The 21617-nt window shown below is 35.6% G+C and overlaps 1 protein-coding gene across 5 annotated transcripts in view; it reads right to left on the bottom strand.

Moving 5' to 3' along the window:
* Positions 1-219: 219 nt before the first annotated feature.
* GUCY1A1 (guanylate cyclase 1 soluble subunit alpha 1) overlaps positions 220-21617 on the bottom strand; it is a 34526-nt gene continuing 13128 nt past the window's right edge. The window contains exons 1-9 of one of the 5 annotated variants that reach the window (XM_062492873.1): positions 14883-17476; positions 14211-14627; positions 11691-11752; positions 10052-10110; positions 8508-9217; positions 6641-7126; positions 5984-6127; positions 3968-4122; positions 220-2835 (exon numbers count right to left, since the gene is read on the bottom strand). In XM_062492873.1, the coding sequence (XP_062348857.1) occupies positions 2634-2835; positions 3968-4122; positions 5984-6127; positions 6641-7126; positions 8508-9217; positions 10052-10110; positions 11691-11752; positions 14211-14459 (2067 nt within the window). In that variant the 5' untranslated portion in view covers positions 14460-14627; positions 14883-17476 and the 3' untranslated portion in view covers positions 220-2633. The other 4 variants (XM_062492874.1, XM_062492872.1, XM_062492876.1 and 1 more) reach the window with 4 other exon arrangements.

The raw sequence follows: 21617 nt of genomic DNA, 5'->3' as shown, positions 1-21617 counted from the left end.
TTTGCTTACTAGCTTTCTGATTAATTTTTTTCAATTTAAGTGAAAAGATTAGTTAAAAGTGAAAGGAATATTTTAGATCTAAGTGAAAAGATCAATTAAAATATTTGTCCCTTATTAAATATATATTTATTCAGCAAAATAATTTAAACAGAGAAACAGCTTCAGTGAGAACTAAATTCTTAAATTATGCTTAAAGCTAAATGGACTTACAGGGTTTTTTTGTAGAACAGGTCTGAACACAAGTACATATTAAAGCAATTTCATGAATCATTGTCATAAATATGTGCCTAAATCCTATTTACTTCACTAAGACTCAAGCTTATTGTTTTCTGTGTACACTAAAGCACCTTATCAGAATTCCTCCTGGAAGGTTGTCACCAGTAGGGAAGGTATCCAGAACTGCCATGAGTAACATCCTATCTAATGACAGATTTATATGGAATTTGGCTTTTGAGAATGGCCATCATCCAGTCCAGCAATAGTTGTCTTCTAGGGACAAAAGGAAATTCCTTCCTAAATGTACTTCCCATTCAGTAGATTTGTCCATTTGGTAGATCTGAGGAAAGAAATCCTTTTAATTTAAAAGCCTATTTATTTCTTAACAGGAATGGATGCATTCATACTCACCTCAGTCATTCCTGGTTTAATAACATAAGCCTACTGAACAGTGAGGAGTCAAATATTCCCCCCTTTTTATATCCAGGGGTACCCACATGGGACTGCTACTAACCTCTGGGTACTTCTCCTCAATAGAATTGTCTGACCAATACAATATTGGAAAGATCAGTCTCCAAGATTTGGATAGTTCTTGTTTCCTTGAAACACTGCAGTCTAAAGTGTTACAAATACGTGTGCTTGTATATAGGTGTGTGTGTGTGTATATATATATATATATATGGTATGTGCAAGACAGATGTGTATTTTCATAAAACACAGACTTTCTGGTTCCATTTTTGTGCCAAAGAACTATTTCTAAGCATCTCTGATAGACATAGTAGACCTCAAGAAGGATTCAATGGTTCAAGTTTTGCTCTTTACGGAAATCTAAATTGAAATATGGCTTTAAGATGTTTGTAGTTCCAGTATCTTCTAAGATATTTTCTCAAGATTCTGATAGTACATGTATGAGTTTCTACCAAAAACTAGTAGGATAAAATGGTTTATTGAGCTTCAGAATGTACCACTGAGCTTCAGAATGTAAGATCAGAAAATGAACAAAACAGCACTTTAGTCTAATGTAAATACTCCCTGTGACTATTAAGAGAGCAAAATGTGATTTCGTAGCAAGTGGTTTGAAAAGACTTTTATGGCTTGCTATGCCAAACCCCAGGATGTGAAGAGGCTAGAATAATAACTAATAATATCTGGTACTACTGGGAGTACTAGTAAGTGTATAAGCTGTGCAGTTATCCAGCCTGCAGTTGGGATCAAACTGTACAGCACAGAGGAATTTCTGGGCAGAGGGATCTGCTTGTTTGAGAGGCAGAATCCTGAACTCGGAACTCTTAATTAACTATATTCTGCCAGTTCCAGACACAAAGCCTTTAAGTTCTCCACTCATATTCCATCAGCCACAACAGAAAAGCTTGTGCTGTAAGTATGTTGTAAAAATTGTAAATATGTTAATATGTTTAAAACCATCTCTGTTCATGTGAAAATTCCCCTGGCAACCTTAGAGCGAGCATGCAATGGGCATTTCCACAGCACAACACATCCACATTGCATCCTTGAATAAGGATCAGAGCTTTAAACTGGTGTGCTTCCATCTCATACAATCTGACTGGAAGTTCATTTCTAAGCAAATATTTCAAAGCATATTTTATTACACTTCTGTTAAAACATTTCAAATTTAAATGACAACAAAAAGAAAACATTTATTGCTGTAATACATAATAACAAGTGGATATTATTTTAAGTACTTTTAAAACCCTATGAACTAAAATTGTTTGATAATTACAGAGATGTTAGTATATGATTATACAGTTTTTTAATCTATATTAATTTTATATACAAAATAAAGTTAATGAAACAGTAAGCAGCAACACTGCTATGCATGTGTATTAGCTACAACTAGCAGCCTGATCCAGAAAATGCTGAGTACTCTCGTACTTCGACCAGCCAGTGTGAGAAGATGGTCAGCAGCCTTCTAGGATGGGGCCCAAACGATGGACTGGAAGGGGTATGTGATGGCAATGTCAATATTTTAATGGACATTTTCTTATGGAATCTCTAAGAAAAAACATTTTCATAGTCATTGATAAGCACCAGCTCACAACACTGCATGTGGCTGCATCACTTGCACATTACATTTCCTGACAAACTGCATATACAATACATCTAGAATTCTCAGTATAGAGAGAACTGTAGCACTTACAAATTACCACAGGGAAAATACAGTTTATAGTAGCATTTCCAACAGTGATGTTGCGACATTACTTTTGTGACTATGTTCCTTATGCAAAGGAAAAATAAAAAGTAGTCAGTGACATACTTCCTGAAATTTTAATACTGGCTTTCAGGTGTTAACAATCTAAAGTGCTTTCAGGTTTCATACAGTTTTAAAAATTTTCACTTTATATTAAAAAAAATCCAAATATTTATAAATTTATTCTGCACATTTGTGAATGTACAATTTAATCTATTCCTGTTTCCTCACCAAAAAAATTGGCATTGCCATCTCCCAAGTCTCTCTTTTGAAACCAAGTCTGTGAGTTTGTTCCTTGAATATAAGCATCCAGAAAATAGCAAATACCAGGGATATCACTCGGAAAATTTGGGGGAAGCTCCTCTCTTGAACGTGGTGTGAACACAAAACCTGGGTATTCCTTTAACAACCTAGAACAAAAATTAATCATCTTGATTAAAAATCAGTCACTAGTAAGTGCAGATATTAAATAATTCTTCATACATGGCAAGAAGAATCAAATTTAATTTTTATAGTTATTTACTGGAAATATAAAAAATAAAGTTTACTTGGTAACCTTGATAACCTATTAACTTGTGCATCAGTGCAAGTAGCAGTATCACTTTTTTTGTCTTGTCAATGTTTATTGTAAGTATTTTTGTATATGTTTGTTGTAAATATTTTCAAAAATTATTTAGTGCTGAAAGCTAGCTCACATCCACACATTCAAAGAATGGGATACTGTGAACCTTATTAATTAAACTATTCAGACCCTATTATCAATTCTAATATTACTTGCTCTTTCACAGATTGAAACAGATTGCTAATCTGTAGGGATAAATGTTGATAACTCATACCAAAGGTTTCAAGCAATTACTACAATATACAGGAGTTGTGCAAGCTGCCATAATGTTATCAATGTGTCTTTAGAATTGGTGAATGAATCAAAATTTTAAAAACACCAAACAAAAAGGCGGTTAACACCTTGTTCACTCAGAAAAAACCCAAAACTCTAAAATAACAACAGTTTACCCATTAACCAAACTGCCTATTTTCTAGGGGTATGATTCAAAATGATTTTCCGTATGAGTGGAATGGAAAAACAATCACTGTTGGCCAGCACTGCTTATGTTGACAAACATAAGCACTGGTGATGCTAATGCTCTGTGTTTTCAGAGGGCATGATCAAAAGGATCCCTTTCTCTGTGCTTTAATACCTGTGCTACTTTTTCTAAACCACCTATCCAAGATCATCTAAAGCTTGGCACCCTCTATATAACACGTGCTGCAGGGAATGTCAGGAAGCATCCTGTGTCAAATTCTCTGTCTGATGTTGGATGCAGAACCTTGCCACAAGGCATTACCAGATATGTGGCAGTGGTTACAAGCTGAGTAGGAACAACAGACTACAGTCTAGGCTATAGTGAGGGTAGCAGAGCTTCTTTAAAAGGTAAAAAATCGTTTATAACTTTGCTTATTTTAACCAGACAAAAATACCAATATGAAGACAACAGACTACTACAGTAACTATGGCAGGTGGACAATTTCTGTAATGCACTGTACCTGTAGGTTGTTGGGCTGACATTTATTTTTCTAGGTATACTGCATGATTCAAACTTATTGGCAAGGGTTACATTATTTCCAAAAAGGCAATAACGAGGCATTTTAACCCCAACAACTCCAGCAAAGACAGATCCAGAATGAAGGCCAATGCGCATCTTTAAACAAAAGAAAGAAAACAGCATTATTAGGTAAAACAGACTTGGTGAAGTCAATTTTATAAATTATTCTTAATTAAAAAAAAGAGAAGACTGAACTACTAAAATAAACAGAATTAGCAGAGTATCCTTAAAATACCTGTACTCTGGTCATTACTGTTCATGGAGAGGGGACTAGCTAAAGTTTATCTTGCATTGCATTTTTAGTCAGTAATGCTACCATATCAAAATATGACTGTGAACTGCTGTAAACTTAGCTCATACTCAGATTTTTGACTCTTAACTGCTGCTGCTTCCTATGGTTCTTTTTGGCGGTTCTTGTTTTTTTGTTTGTTTTTTTGTTTGTTTTTTTTTTAGCTATGTTATTTCTTTCATTATTCATGTGTAGAGGAGTTTTCTTCAGAACAGCATTCTGAATAAATAATGGCATGATGTCAGAAAGCTTGTATGTCTACTCTGCATACTACTTTTTACATATCAAGACAGTATCATACCACTATGAAGAAGTTGCAGATTCTAACTTTGAATGTAAAAGCAGGAAAACCTGCAACAAAACCAAAATCCACCTACATAATAAAGATGGCTGAAATATGTTCATCAAAATGTGATTCAAAGTATGCCATTTGTGGTTACACCTTTTTTTCTTGGTAATTGACATGTAAAATGAGAGTAGACTGTGTGACAAATTTATTGCTTTGAACCACAGCCAATGTTTTCATGAAGAATTTAATTAAAATAGATGCATGGTTTCATGAAAAATAGTTTCCTTCTAAGAAGCTTGTTAGGCACTTACACAATACAACTTATTTCTTCTTATTTTAAAATATTTTTTAAAATGTAGTAGTAGTGTTTGCATGCAAATTATAAACTTGTTATAATATTGCCAGGATGTTTCCAGATTTTTAAGTGCAATTTAATTTGATCCTGCAAAATACAAAAATAATATAATACTGCTGTTCTCTGATAAATGTGAAGCATATAATCCTCTTAATAACCATTTTCTTTTTCTTGGAATAGAAGTATTCCTTAATCTAAAATTAAAAAAGGAAAAAAACCATTAAGCTTTCTGGAGGAACAAATGAACATAAAAACGTTACAAATTAGCAAATAAAAGACATAATGAACTGAGGCACCTCTATTAAAAATACCAGGATGCCATTCCAGGCCATTTGAACTGCGTTGAAGGTCCACATAATTTTTCATGCACACAGGCCTTTCTTTTTCTTTCTTAGCAAGAGATCCTATATGAAATTATATAGGAAATATATATAGGAAAATCCTATATGAAAATTTCAGTACACGTGTAAATTCTCACTGAAAGGAAGCTATAAAAAAACCAATGAATTTAACAGTTGCTTTGACAGCGTTAACACCATTATCTTACAGTGGTTCAGTATCTGGCTGTGAAACAAGAACAGCAATGGAATCTTTAAAGATGTGTGGATTACTACAATCAGAACGTCTTGGGGCATTCATATTCATAGCTTCTACATCAAAAGACTTGGAAGGCTAATTTAGGAAGAGGATTAGTCATTTCCTTAGAAAAGAGAATATTCCATGCCACTGACAGTTTTATTGCTATTGAGACAAGAACTGCAGCATGCCAGATTGTACCTATTGGCTTCACTGCATTTGTCTTTTGGGTTGATTTTCAGAACTCTTTCACCTTTACTGCTCCACAAAACTCTAATCCGTAGATCTAAAGAGGTCAGCTTCTCCAGCCAGTCACTTGACTCCGCAGATTCTCTAAGTTAATGCAATGATGTGAAATTTGCTTGAGACAAAATCCCCGAAAGCAACTTAACAAACAAAAAAGCTCACTTGAACCAAATAAAATGTAATATACAATAAAATTTATGACCTTGATAGGCTCTCCATGGGGAGTCACCACCTCGTCTGACAGTTCCATCATCTTCAGGGCCATCAGTGCTATTTGTACAGCATGTGTTTCACTTTCTTTGTGTAAGCCTCCAGCAACACAGTAGGCATCTCCAATAGTCTCAACCTAAAACAGGCATATTTGTTTCTTACTCTTAAGACTGTTTGATAAATATAAAAGAACAGCCCAACTTCAGCAAGAATTGTAGCTACATACAATTCTTGACCAAGTCTTAGTTTTGCTGCAAAATTATTTAAGTACTGGACAAATCCTGTAGTATCATGCAAAAGAAAAAACTGCCCAACTTTTATTTATTGCTAGGCATAATTCTAGAATATTTTTCCTTTTTCATCTACTGTCAGGCACCCCTGGCTACATTAAACACCTGTTTACTCCAGAGTCACAGCACTGTAATTGAAATTAATTTTTAAAATTAACTCTTAAGTTTTGATGGGTTTCTTTCTTGGCTGAATGAACAACTGTTTATGTTGACTTTTCTTTGTTTTGTGATTATTTTGTCTTTCATTTGAAAATGGCTTATGGCAAAATTATTTTTGGACCTCTATTATCTTCTGTCCCACTTAGTCTTAATTTCCTTTCCTGCCCCAGAATCCCACAGAAAAGCAATGAATTGTGTACCTTGTAGACATCTAGCTCTCCACATTGGTAATCAAAGCGAGTATAAAGCTCATTAAGCATGGTGATAACCTGCATAGGTGAGCACTGGGAACAGATGGCAGTGAATCCAACAATGTCAGAAAAAAGCATTGTGACATTATTAAATTTCTTGGCTTGTACAACTTGTCCCTGCCACAGCTGCTGAGCAACCTCTCCAGGAAAAATTGAAAACAGAAGATCTACAGTCTTCTTCTTCTCTTCTTCAAGTGCTTGATGGGCCTGCTCAAGGGTTGCTTTTAGCTTTCCTAACCTCTTCTTCAGTCCATCCTGGGCTCTGGCCTGCTCTCCTATCAGAACAACATCTCTTAAAGCATTGTGAATGGGAATATCAGAGAGGTATAATCCACGTCCTGTAAAATCTTCTAGTCTGTCCACACAGGGAGATCCCAAGAATAGAATGGCACTGGATTCAAAAATATAGATCATTTGGCCTTTAAGATCCATTACCTGAAACAGTTAAAGAAACAGAAATTCATGCAAAACATGCACGGCAATGGTCTAGAAGCAAGAAGTTTTAAGTTTTCATTTAGTTGCTTAGAGAAAACATGGGGTTCTGAATCACAGAGCCATTAAGTTAATTTTTCTTCAGTCCTCTGGTACAAGAGGACTTGTACTCCCCAACTTAAACACCTAATTATGTCTGAGTATCAGTTTATCCTCGGGAGAAAAAAATCCCCAAAAGGAATAAATTTTTGCATTTTCAGCATTTGATAAAATGTGTTACTATAGTGACCTCTGAATTTCTATTAATAACCAGATCATGCACCACTTTCTCCATAAAATAAAGTAAGAAAATCTGCTTCAGTTTTATCATAGGATGCTCAGTACTCACTGCAATTTAAAATTAAAGGCAGAAATGGCAGGAACATTCAATTTTAATAGTCTAAAAAAGAAAAATATTTTCTGCAAAGTGTTTTTATGTCCCTTCTGTAGTCAGTTGTGTAACATGAAAGGTGCTGCAGACCTTAGCTTAACACAGCTTTGAAAGACTACTTTTTAAATAAAGTCTGTTTCTTACTAACAGACATTTGCATATGTAACAACATGCAAAATCCAAGCCAACTACTACCCCTTGTAATCATTCTAGTGCAGAAATGGATCTGAGATGAAGTAGCTACAGCTTTTAATAGTAGCTACATTAGTAACTGAGTAAAATGTTTTTACTGTTCTTTATTTAAGTTTTTGGAGTGTTGAGTCTGAACTGGTAATTCATCCTGGAGTGCCTAAGGTATATATTAGCTGGAATTCAGCTGGGACCAGGAACAAATGAAAACAGTCATTGAATATTCAATGTTTTTACTGTCCCAGGTCATTTGTCACAGACCCACTTTCAGCAAAGATAGTTTCAACTGATGGGATTACAACTAAGTGGAACCTTTGGTGATTGCATCTGATGAAAACATCAGAGTATCAAAGATACCAAAACACCAAAGACTGATCACAGAAAACATCTGTTTATTTTCCCCAAACCTAGAGCTGTTCCCAAATGACTCAGGGGCACTTTGTTAAAGCTTTTCCTGCCTCTCTCTTTGTGCTGAAGACACCCTTATCCTCAGCAGCATGGCATATCACTGGCTTTATCTCAGTATTTCAAATTTTTAAAATCAGCAGTCAGATTTAACTTGTGTAGAAGTTCTAAAACAGAGTTTTGACTGAACATCAGCTTCAGAATCTGAATTACATTTGACTACCCGAATTAAATTATTATACAGTTATATCAGATATTCAGACATAGAAAATGCCAAATGCACCATGTTTTGTGACTATTTAACTCCATCTGAAGAAAATAAATTCCTCGTAGAAGTAATGGTGATAGAAAGTCTCTTACCATGGACGGTTTCATATCAGTATTATCCCACCTTCTAACTCGTACAGTAAACTGCATATTTAGCATTGTCATTATTCCACTAAAAGTGCAGCTTACTTTGGGGGTAAGAATTTCGAAATACTCTTCAAAATTGGGCTTAGCCTGAAATTCTCTCCTGGTCAAAAGTCTTCTTATCCCATTTCCAATTTGAAGAACTGACATATCCTTGTCAAACATAAAATGAAATGGGAAAGTCTTACAGAACACAGAAGCAGGAATCACAAGTGAAGACTGTGGTTTACATGGAGATAATGAAGGTTTTGCACTTTTGACTTGTATAGAATACAGTAAATAAGGCTGATTAGCAAACTCGGTGCAGTCATTATGGAAACAAGGAGGCATGAGCATCACTTCCACCTCAGATTCATACAAAATATGAGCTGCTGCTTTAATGATACCAGGTAGAATAAGACTTGTGATTTTCTTAGGAAAGAAATAATAAACATTTAAGAAGTCCTGATCTTTCTCCAGGCATAATATGGAGGCATCTTCAAGTCTGTCCTTTTTTCCTGCTTCTTGGCTGTGGCCACTCTGCTTCAGCAGAGTAGTGAAACTATTCAAGAAATCCTTAAGGGTGCCTCCAATAACCCCCAATATGTGTTCATCCTCTTCATAGCATATTTTGAATAGCTCTTCACCGAGAGATTCCTGTAGAGACTCCATCGGAACACCTGCACAGAACCATATTTTAGTCAGAACTGCACTCATCATCCTGAATCACAGGCTAACCTTCACATGTTTTTCAACCTAGGCCAAAACAAGCTATCAATATCTTTCCCTGATGCAGCATTTACAGCTGAGGGCACTCTCATTTAGGAGTCCTGGAAACAAGGCCTAGAAATGGGGAGGCAATTGGTTGTAGTTTAGAAAGATCCAAGATCCAGTGTTCTCTGTAGAGATGTAGACAAAATGGATACATGTTTTGGCACAAGATTTAACTCTACTCCCTCAGATTGATAAAAAGGAGTCAAATAAGAAGTTTAAAAACTAACACAAAAATAAAATAGGATCTTTAGATATAAGTGCTATGTATAATCCATTACATTAAATGACCTTGGGAATATTCTGGAACACTGAGCCAAACTGGCACTGAATGGCTCACATCTTTGCTAGTAAATTTTTTTCCCCTGGATAGCTACATGCAAAGTACCTGTTGGGAATTTTCCATTTCCCCAGCTCTTAACTGGGAATCCTTTGAAAAAGTATTGTCTCTCAGAGACCAACCGTGTTGGTCTGGACAAGTTTAACAGTTTAAGTGTACAAAAGACCACATTGCAGTTCCAGGAAATGTTAATTTACTATTACAGATGTAGCCAGAGTAACATATTACAAATTATAGAGTTCTCTTCTGACACACAACAGTCTTCAGAATATGAAGTAACATATTAGTAACAAAACTAATTTATATAAAGTATTATATATATAGAATACTCTATTTAGTTATATATATATATATATAAATATATATATATATATATATATATTGTTCAACAAGCTTACATTACCTGCTGCATTAGCATGATCACTGATGATTTTTTCAAAATCTTCTCTATCACCAGTTTTTCTGCAAAGATCATAAAAATATAAATAAGCCCCCTAAATTACCAAGATAACCATGGTAAAAATAGTAAGTACTGAAGTTGCCTACCTTGTCTTTAAAGTGTATAGATCCAGTTCTGCTGATCAAATCGGAAGTTTTTAGTTAATTCAAAAGAGGGTCTTGGTAGGGTCTTAGATTATCCCATGCATGTCTGGTAAATTGAAGTTTTGGTGGTCTGAGCTCAAATTATGGATTTCGGTCAAATGTTATGGCCTGCCATTGTTAACAGTCCTGGCTTTTTGTTTGGTTTGTGTTTTTTTTCTTGAAGCCAAAACTACATTTCCTAACATATTATATAATGTAATTGGAATTTATATTCAAGCATTCTTTGGAATTACACTGCACTTAATTCAAAGGAGGTGAGAATGTATTTCTGCTTTGAGAAGAAATACAAATAACTATTAACTTCAAAATTACTTTTTCATTCATAGTAATGCATATATTTGACACAAAACTGCAGCCCTCTGAGTTCTCTGAGGACAGTAAATGTCAATGTTAGACTCAAAGTTATGAGAACAACATATATCTTAGATTAACCTAAATATAAACAATAAATTCTTGATACATGCCTTCTGAATTTGTTCACTTGGAACATCATAGGTATATTTATATGCAAAAGCAATACTGACATTTGGATTTGTTTTACATTTGCATTATTGCCTCCTTCAGAATATCACAGTAATTTTCTCTTTTCAACTAATACTCCAGGGAAGCAACACATAATTAAAGAATGGGAAAACATTCATGGTAATAAGCCAGACAGCAATTGCAAAGCACATCTGATCTGCTATCTTTGGTTCAGTCAATGTATGTGAAGTGCTTTAAAAATAACAAGTATAACTTAAAAGATACACTGCAATCATCTATTATTATCATAGTGAGCAACAGTGTAGTTTCCAACTTGATTATTTTTCTTCACTTCAGAAAGCAGATTTAAACTGATGGGCTTATTTTTTCAGACGCATTCAATGAACTGAATCCTCAGTGTATCATGAGATGCTAAGAAATTCTTACTCCCTACAAGGCTCAAATGATTAATATTGGATTAGTACTAAGTGCTGAGAATTGAGCTGAGCTCCTCAGAAACAGAAACCAGAAGCCAAGTGAGCTCAGGAAAACATCCAAGTCAGTATCTGTAGTGTATGAGTGTTCACTGTATCAGAAACCAAATTCTTTTGTATAATACTAATTGTATTTAAAACTCTTTCCCTAGGATCTTGCCTAGAAACACTGGGCAATATCCATATACAGCCTTATCTATTGTTCCATCTATGCCAAGCAGTCTCTGAGCTCTTCCAAAATCCTTGCATGTTTCCCTGTACAAATTGCACATTAAGTCAACTTTGTGAGTGATGTAAATATTTATGAATATTTTAATAAAAACTAAACTGTTAGTAGCTTACATTACATGAAATGTTACACACCAATTTGACAAGATATTTGAATATAAATTCCAGAAGTCTTGATTTGCGGTCACTGCCCGATTCCTGTCTGAAAAACACTTTTGCAGTGAAGTTAGTTATAAACACATTACACTTCCATACCTGGTTTCCTTTATTCTGTGCTTTGCAAGTGTTCTCTGCAGTGCAAGATTCAGCCTTTCAAACTGGGGAAAAAAATACGTACGTCATATGTATTTATGTCATTGCTGAAAATTTAATCATAAGGTAACATTTCTATACACCAAATTACACTGCCACCCTTGGGACTAACAAATTTTTTTCAAGACAGTATTGTTAGAAACTGCAGGTCACTTCTGTGGTTATGGGGTTTACTTTATGTTCATCTCTTCAGCTCCAGTACCACTACAATTAAGCCCCTCAGTTCATGTGTACCAGCGCTTGTGTATTTTAAATACAGTGATATTCTTTACTTCTAAGTTTTCAGATGGCAATAAAAACAGCACTGCTGAGAAATAATTATAACTAACACAGCTTTCTATTATTAGAAATCCCACCCCCAGAAAAACACTAAGTACCATGAACACAAAATTAAAGAAAAAGAATAATTTTCACTATGTATGCCACGACCCCAAATGTCATACAGATGAAAATCTAGTCACTATAGACAGCCTTTATAAAAGGATTCTCTAAAAAAAGACACTTTAGAGCATAATGAATATTTGCCTTAAAATACTTCAATCCCATGAATCTATATCCCTTCTGCAGTTCCTAATTGGCGCATATGGAACATCTTCCAAATATGCATATTTCAAATTGTTCTCACTCCCTGAAGAAACTAGCAGCTTTTACTGCATCTTTTGCTTTCTGTAATACCACAAGGAAAGTTTGCACAACCAAAGAAAATATCACATGAAAGAAAGGCATTATCTTCTGGAAATGCTTTCCAAGGAAAAATCTGAAGTTGAGTTACATACATATATACATATCTATGTATATACCACATGCCATGTAAATGAACACAACATAAATTACATCTGTGTAGAAACTGATACAGTAAGTGGAATGCCATCCAATCCATTACTTATAAATGAGCAATGTTCTCCATATTTCTGTAAAGAAAGAAGCAAATTAAACAACATGCACTACATTATTATCTCAAATTTAATTAAAAAGTTGTCCCGGACTTCCATGCATTAAGTCACTCCTTCCATGAGAAGTTCACAAATCAATAGGGGCCATGATGCAGCCCTGTTTTGGAGCTTTCAGTTGGAAGGAAGATGATGTTACTCAACAATATTTAAGTTAGGTAAATTATCTATGCAATGAAAAGCATGTCTCCTAACAAGAAAAGCCCTTTTATGGAAAAATAGGATTAGGAAGATGCTTAGGGCTTGACCCTAAATCAGCATGACAACAGACTTAGACACAGCTCTAATGAATACAACTTGAATAATTGTAAATAGTAACAATGATAACCTTGGTTCTTAGGGTATATGGTCATATCTTCACTTTGCCAAGCTTTGTCCCAGCTGATGAACTAGCCTATCATAATTATGTAATAGGCAACTGCATACATTTATACCACTCTTTAAAGAGAACAAAAAAAAACTAGTTATTAAAAATCCTGGCAACAACTATATACTGGAAAACCAATACAGCAATCATGACACCCTGGAAAGGGTACTTTGCCAGTTTATTTTTGGGTTACAAGTCTTTTTCTTTATAAATGTAGAGATCAGTTTAAAGGGATGCATTCCATCTGTATAAATTCAGCAGAGGTAAAAAGGAGTTTTTCAAAACTTAATTATCTAGAGGTTTAGTGAATGGGTAATAGATGAAGAGCTACATAACCAGATCTGCAAATAGATTTAACAAAACTTCAGCACTTTAAGTAAGGTTCACTGAATGTCCAAGCAATAGAATAGTAATTGAATGAGTGTACAAAACTGTCCATCTGCTATTTGTAGTCCCGATATCAGTCAGTTCCTTCAAATTTCCCACTGAATTTGAGACAAGGCCAAGAGTTGGATGGTATGGAGCAGCATTTTTCATGTTCTTTTTACAGAGATAAACCAAGTATTCATCTTCACTCAAGCAAGCCTGCACTGAGTCTGTTTTCAGTTAAGTTGAGCAGAGACATTAGAATATCTTTGGTAAACACAAATAGTAATCATTTTTAAAATAGTGTGACAGGAGGTTAGTATCACAGCAAATGGAAACACCTATTTTAAATCTTTTGTGATAATGACTAATGCACTTAGCAGTTTGGATTCAATTAGGTGAATTGATGAGATGACCACATAATTTACATAATTAGGTAACAAGGCAAAATTTCTATTACTATATCTCTATGTAAAAAAATGGTACAAAAATAGATGGATTTAAATAGAACAAGTAAAAAGATCAGTAGAAGGTTGCACATACAAGCCAAAAATAAAGGAAATACAGTGGAAGGAATGGTGTGTACAACACAAATTGTGGCAAAATTATATCCAGAAGGAATGGAAGTGGATTTAAACTATGGAGAACTACATAACAATACAAACTTTTAAGTCAAAGCAACTTTCTAAAGGCTTACATCTAAACACAGGCATAGAATGCTTTTTTAACATTTATAGTTAAATGCTATTAAAGTTGAATTATTATTTAATATCTGTTTACCTCAGGAAAAATTAGTTTGCAGATGCTTTCAGTTAGTGTGTGCAGGTACACTCTACTTCTGCTTGTTTTCCTTCGTGGAAGGTTTCCTTGACCATCTTTTTCATGGACTTCTTTGCAAATGGGCAAAGCTGCTCTAGAGCTGTTTTCCGTGCAGTCCTTGTCATGTTCTTCAGTAACGTGACCTTGAGTCAGTAAGGAGAAAGGACATTCTCCTGTGATCTTCAAGTCTTTCAGTTTTGTACAGAACATACTGTACAAAGTCTCTCTCTTGAGATTAGGAGTAGTTGACTCTGTGTTTAATAGTTCTCTTCTGTTTACTAACAAGAGCAAAAGATGCCCGTATAATAAGTTGATAAAGCAACCACTGTGGAAGGTTATTGGTAGCTATAAATCACCACAGGAAAAAAACCTGTGCCCCTACAAAACAATGAAGAAAAAAAGAATTACAAACATTTATTTTATCTTTTAAATTCCCATTATATGCTGGTTTTATCTTAAGTACATTAAAATAATGGCTTTTTGAGGACTTAGCTCAGGAAAGCACTTACTCCCGTCCCATTTTAAGCCTGCAATACCCACTGGCTTCAGTGCTTCAGGTCCCTCAAGTTGTGTGCATGGTTAAATTTCATATGAGTTGGGACTCAAGTGATTAAGGCAGAGGATTTGTCTTACCTGACACATATTTGGTCACAGTGATAGATGAGGTTTCTGAAAGAGTGGAATTCCAATAAGGAAACCTTTTTGATTCTTTGTAAGTAGCTATTAAAACCTATCTCATATGGGACAATTAAACAGATTAGTTATGAATACTTATATCTAAATTTACTTGACATCCAAGGTATCCTTTACGTAATAGAGAAACATTTGACTTACGTTAGTGTGTATACTTCTTAAACAGTAAACCACCCAAGACCAGTAAGAGTGTCCTGTAAAAACAACTGACTGGTGACAACTCACATCTTGGGAATTTGACCACACAACTGCAGTTGCTTGTAAACACTAAGGGATTTTTATGCTTTTGAAGATGGTATTTTTCAAACAACACACTTAAAAAAGGCTGCACTTTTAATTTTAATAATGGTTCCATTTGTTACAGGGCCAAAGTCCAACTAGAACTTAATCTAACTACTGCTGTAAAACAACAACAAAAAAATGTTTTTACAACTACATCAGCAACAAAAGGAGGGCTAAGGAGAATCTCCATCATTTACTGGATGCAGAAGGAAACATCAAGGATGAGGAAAAGGCTGAGGTACTTGGTGCCTTCTTTGCCTCAGTCTTTAAGAGTGAGAGCAGTTGCTCTCAGGATACCAAGACCCTGTGCTGGAATACAGAGATAGAGATCAGAATGATGCCCCTATAAACCAGGAGAAAACAGTCAGTGATCAGCTACACAACTTAAGATACACAAGTTTGTGGGGCCAGATGGGATCCACCCAAGTGTCTAAAGGGAACTAGCAGAAGGGCTCATCAAATCATTTTCCATTATTTACCAGCAGTCTTGGCTAACTGGAGTGTTGACAGTTGACAGGATGTTAGTTAAGATAAAGTCCATTCACAAGAAGTCAGAGGGAGGATACAACCTGAGAGCCTGACTTCAGTCAGGCTCAGTCAGCCAGGGAAGGCCATGGAGTAGATCATCCTGAGTACCATCACACAACACATGCGGGACAACCAGGGGATCAGGCATAGCCAGCATGGGTTTAGGAAAGGCAGGTCCTGCCTGACAAGTTTGGTCTTCTATCACAAAGTGACCTGCTTAGTGGATGAAAGAAAAATACAAAGTTTACCCAGACTCAAATAAAGCCTTTGACACCATTTCCCACAACATTCTGAAGAAACTGGCTGCTCATGGCTTTCACAAGCATACCCTTTTTTGCTGCAGAAGGACCTGGACAGGATGAATCCATGCATTAAGGCACATCATATGAGGTTCAATGAGACCAAGTGATTGTTCCTGCCCTTGGGGCACAACAGCCCCATGCAGCGCTACAGGCAGAGGGAGAGTTACTGGAAAATTGTCCAGCAGAAAAGGACCAGATGCTGGGGGTGATGGTCAACAGCAGCTGAACATCAGCCAGCATACGCCCAGGTGGCCAAGAAGACCGATGGCATCCTAACCTAGATCAGCAATAGTGTGGCCAGTAGGACCAGGGCAGTGATTGTCCCTCGGTACTGAGCACTAGTGAGATCACACCTTGAACCCTGTGTCCAGTTCTGGGCCCCTCACTACAAGAAGGACATTGAGGCGCTGGAACATATCCAGAGAAGGGCAACAGAACTGGTGAAGGGTCTGGGGTAGAAGTTTTATGAGGAGTGGCTAGGGAAGCTAGATGTGTTTATCCTAAAGAAAAGGAGGCTCAGCAAAGACCTTACTGCTTCTAAATGGAGGCTGTAGCAAGGTGAGGGTCTTCTCTCAGGTAACAAGTATCAAAATGAGAAGAACCAGCCTCCAGTTTTAAAAAGGGAGGTTTCAACTGGATATTAAGAAACATTTCTTCAAATAAAGGGTGCTCAAAAATTGGAACAGGCTGCCCAGGGAAGCGGTAGAATCATCATCCTTGGAGGTATTTAGAAGACGTGCAGATGTGGCACTTATGGACATGGTTTAGTGAAGATGATTTATTTCAGTTAGACTGAAAAAGGCTCTTTCATTTTCTATTGACTGTATCTCATTGAATCAGATCCTCTCATCCTCATCTAATACTCTTTAAAAAAACCCTCGAGAGCTTCTGAGGACTCTGGAAGGAGCTAAGTATTACATTTTTCTCTCTGGAGCTACAACTGCTTCTCTCAAAGGCACTACAGCTTTAATAAGCCTGCACACTACACCATTTATTTCTGCCTGAGATACCCTAAGGGCTTTTGGGGTCACACAGCAACTGTAGCAAGGTTAAAAATAACTAATTCCCTGATACACGTTATCAGCTGCTGCTTTTGAAACAGCTGTAATGAATGGCATAACAGAGGAGTGCTGCAGACACAGCAAAAATGGCATGGGTAAAAGGAAAAAGAGGCAGGAGCTACTTTGATTGGATCTGCTGCTGAAAAAAGTATTTGGCAGTAAAGCCCCTTTTAAAGTATGCTGTAATAGTGATGGTGTCTGGACAGGTTCTAGGGGACATCTATCAAAATTAATGTCTTACTTTAAGAATCAATAAACACAATACTAAGAACAAAAGGCTGAAGAATGTTTACATAACGTTTTATATTTCTGATTTCAGTTTTTAAACAGAAACTCACTTGTTTCTGCTGCATGGACATCAGCAATGCTTCATTTTTTATTGCTGAATAACAGTGGGTAGCAAATAAGTCAGTGAAAAATTTAAAGCAAGAACCATACTCCAAATACATAATATACATAATATTTTATACTGAAAGCATTGTTATAGATAGATAGATATTTTTATCCAGAAGCTATTACATACCTGATACTACTACACTAAGAAAGAAAAGCAGAAAAGAACCATATTTTATGTAGTTGGACTGAAGTTAAACACACACACACATATATATATATACACAATAGTCAAAGCTAAAAAAAAATATGGCTCTGATGGATCTTATATTTATACTCACATGCTTTGCTGAATTTGGATCTTAAGTTTCAAGATAAATTTTGAATGTATAAAATAACTACTAAAAATTTTTAAGTCAAGTATATCAGCACTTTGAAAGGAAAAAAAGCCTCTGAAATGTATTTTTGTAAAAAAAATGTAGAATTAAACATTTTAAACATCTCCCAGGGGATGCAACACTGCAAATATATATGCTGCTATTTAAACAGACCTAAGAAAAAGTTTCCCAGTGAAGAACATAAGAGAGAAGTAATGGCTAAATTAGATAGCAACAAATATTTACTGCATTTGCACTAACCTAAAAACAAAGCAAGTGAAGGATCTCCACCAATTACCAATGGTTTCAGTTTCTTTGGTTGCTTTTGTCCTGCTGATTAAATTATTTCTCCGTTTTTAGAAAACAATAATCTGGAAGTATTTGGGGGTCATTTCCATGCTAGTATATTGCATTCTAACTAAATCACATTTATTGTGATATGAAAAATATCCAGACAGGTAGAATCAGTTCTGTAAAGGGAGTGATGCCATTGTTTCACACCTGAAAAGTCTCCAGAAGCTGCCAAGTGTGAAGAAGAGGTCCCAGAAGAGGGTCATGGGACAAGGCCTTTTCAGGGGCAAAATGGGCACTAATGTGAAGCTGACAAAACTCCTGGACAGGCAGCTACTATGGCTGCAGCTTCTTTTTGTGATGCTATCCTTTGTGCTGCAGGACACCTACATTCAGCGTCTTCCTGCCCTGGTGGGGACTGGAATCTTTGTCCTTGATCTGAACAGATCAAATGTTGGGCTCTGATCTGTTGCTATTTATGAACACATCATCATTGACTTGCAAGAAAGTGGATATCCATGATGTTTCTAGCAATAATACTGTTGTACAAAACCAGTATCAGATCTTAGAAGTTCAAATAACGAAGACACATTTTCTAAAGAAAGTTTTCTGAAGAACCATCTTCTAAGCATCCTGAAGTTTTTGTTTTTCCAGAAACAGACTGTATGGTTCTTTGATAACAAGAGATCCCATTTCAACATCATTATCAATTTAACAGGTATAACAATTTTCAAGCTGTGGTCAGTTCAAAACTCTCCCTGACTTCTGCAATGACAAAACCTCCTAAATCACATCTTTAAGTAAACAAAGTGGAAAACCTAATTGAATGACACTTTAGAGGATTCAAATACTGAAAAAACCCTCCATGCATAGACTAAATAAAATATCTTTTAATAAAATATCATGTTCTCATCTGGTATCCTAAGTGCATCTTGCACTTAATTTAAGCAATGTTCAGAAAAAAGTCTATATTATTACATGAAAATCTGTCTCACTCATATGGTAATTAGACAGTGGTGTTAAAGGTCTGATAGGAGAAAAAATATTAATCCTTAGTGTAGAGAATACAGAAGGAATTTCAGCAGTATAACAGACCTTAAAAAGGTACAAGAAAGATATCACACAATACAGATTAAGTCAAACACCTGCAGATGTCTTTCAGGAATGAGGAACACCAGCCTTCCCACTGTTCACCATATTATTAGACATTTTCTGACCACAAAAAAAAAAAAAAAAAAAAAAAAGAAAAAAAAAAAAAAAAATGAAGAAAGTATCTGGCTTTGATTCCTCTCCAAATATGGTTTGAGAGAGCTCATCCCAGGGGAGCAGCAGTGTCTAATGTGAATTCTCCATCTTTGCCATATTAATTGATGTTGTAGTTACCTTGGGAAACAACTGAAAATTAAAATTAAATAATCTGATGTGAGATCAAACTACAAGCAACCAATTTATTTAGTGTCTGACTGAGTACAACATGGCACTGTGCCACTCAGAAAAATGAAGATTACTTTACATAGTACAGTCATAACTGCAGAATAACTTAAGAGTGCTCAAAATGCTCCGTACAAACATTTCATTCTAAGTTTACGTCTATACTTGTCTCACAGTCAAAATGCATTCCTGTATGTTTATTTTTACTATCTGCTTCTAAATACTTCCTTCAGTACAACATTATTGACATTGTCATGCAATACAGACCACTGAATCAATCATACAATAAAACCCCTAATACTAACACAGCCATTTATAAGAATTAAACAATACGACTTGTCAGCAGTAGCTAAAGGTGGTTTATAATCTCAATTTGTGGACATGGCACAAAAGCTAAAAGCAACATTAAATTAATTTCTCTTACAACAAGCAGAGTCCTTCACTCACAGTAAGATGGAATGTGGTATAATGGTATGTAATTTGTATTTTGTTCTTTTTACGCACAGGCAAAACACAACCAGCTTCTAGTAAGACAGGTTAGAACCCAGCACCCCCCTATCAGTAGCAACTCTTTTCTGTTTCAGCTACTGTGCATATCAGCTGACAAACACAGCTGAAATAACTTAAATTTTATAATTTTGTCTTAGTAATATGAAGTACAATATCTGCATATTATTTTTTCTACTTCACGTGATGTGGGTAGCAACAAAATCAAAGCCCTGGTGATTGGTCCATTTCCAAAGATCTTTAGGATGTTTCTAAAATACTAAAAGAACACACCTCAAGTCCACATCAATATGTAAGCTCATATGTTAAGAAGTCAAAACAAGTACTTATTAGTCTTATTAAAGCCCATACAAATAAGTTAACCTTTCATTGTTTGCTTCATTGTTAGTTTAAACATGTCCTGGGTAAATACACCTTCAAAGCATTTATTTGTTTGGATATTGCCAACCCAAGGAGTTGAGGTCTAGAAACCCCTTTAATATACATGACCATTCAATGCTAAATCATTACCATCTTGTGTAGACCTGGGCTTTTTCTTAATTTACCAAGTAGTACTTTTCTTTCCTGAAAGATTCTAGGCTTTTTCACAGTAGATATTTCTGCTATCTGAGGAAAGGCAATAACTGATGAAAAGGTTGTTACCCTCTCTACAGATTAGGATATGGAACAGTGAACTTCACAATAATTTACTGGTGCCCAAGAAATTACTCAAATTCTATTCCAGCTCCCAAAAGAAACAGGCGTTGCCAGGCATTAACTTTTCTGCTTTACCCAAAATTTCCACCCTCCTTTCTTTCAAATCAATCCTGGTTCTCATCTGTCTTTACCCCAGAGCCCTTTAAGAGTAGTCTTTTACCATTTTTCTCCAAAGCACTACAATTGCCATTGTGTGCTGTGCAAGCCCAGTTCCAGTGTTCTCACTCTCTGACTATATGATTGCTTAGGGCAAGCTAAAAATCTAGACCTTGCTTACAAGAAATCTTTCTCCCCACATAATGTCAAATTTCCTCACCCTTCTACCATTTTTTTTTCTGTATAGATTGTTTTAAGAAGCAGAGAAACACAATCAAGTGTTTCATCTGTGCTCCAAACTGAATAGATTATGATTTGCAATATTAGACAGCTAGCAAGCCAGGAGATGAAGAAAATAATTACCTTTGTTCTGAGGAAAACGAACCAAATTATCTACTTTTCTATCTTGTCATCTATTCTGAAAACAAGTCTCAAAAATACTTGTCAACCTCAAAAATACCAGTATGTCTTATTTTATGGTAACAAGACAGACATTTCTGCTGCTTTAAAATATTAGCATTTGTATAATAACACCAAACACTGTATATCTTAATATTGAAACTAATGCTCTTGAACACAGGGCAAACCCTCATTTTAAAATATCACTGAATTTCTTATACTGGTTTTGTGACTGACTCATTTCTCTGTAATGGTCTGAAGCAAGTCCCTGGATCGAAAAACACCCCTGGGAGAAGCCCAGACTCCAGATGTGAAAGCTATATTGCAACCACATCCCTGGTTTCAAGTAAAAGCACAGGGGGAACCTTAATT

This window comes from Cinclus cinclus, chromosome 5 (genome assembly GCF_963662255.1).
Source record: "Cinclus cinclus chromosome 5, bCinCin1.1, whole genome shotgun sequence".
NCBI lineage: Eukaryota > Metazoa > Chordata > Aves > Passeriformes > Cinclidae > Cinclus > Cinclus cinclus.
Note: the sequence above shows the minus strand (reverse complement) of the source record. Positions and strands in the feature narration are given on the sequence as shown.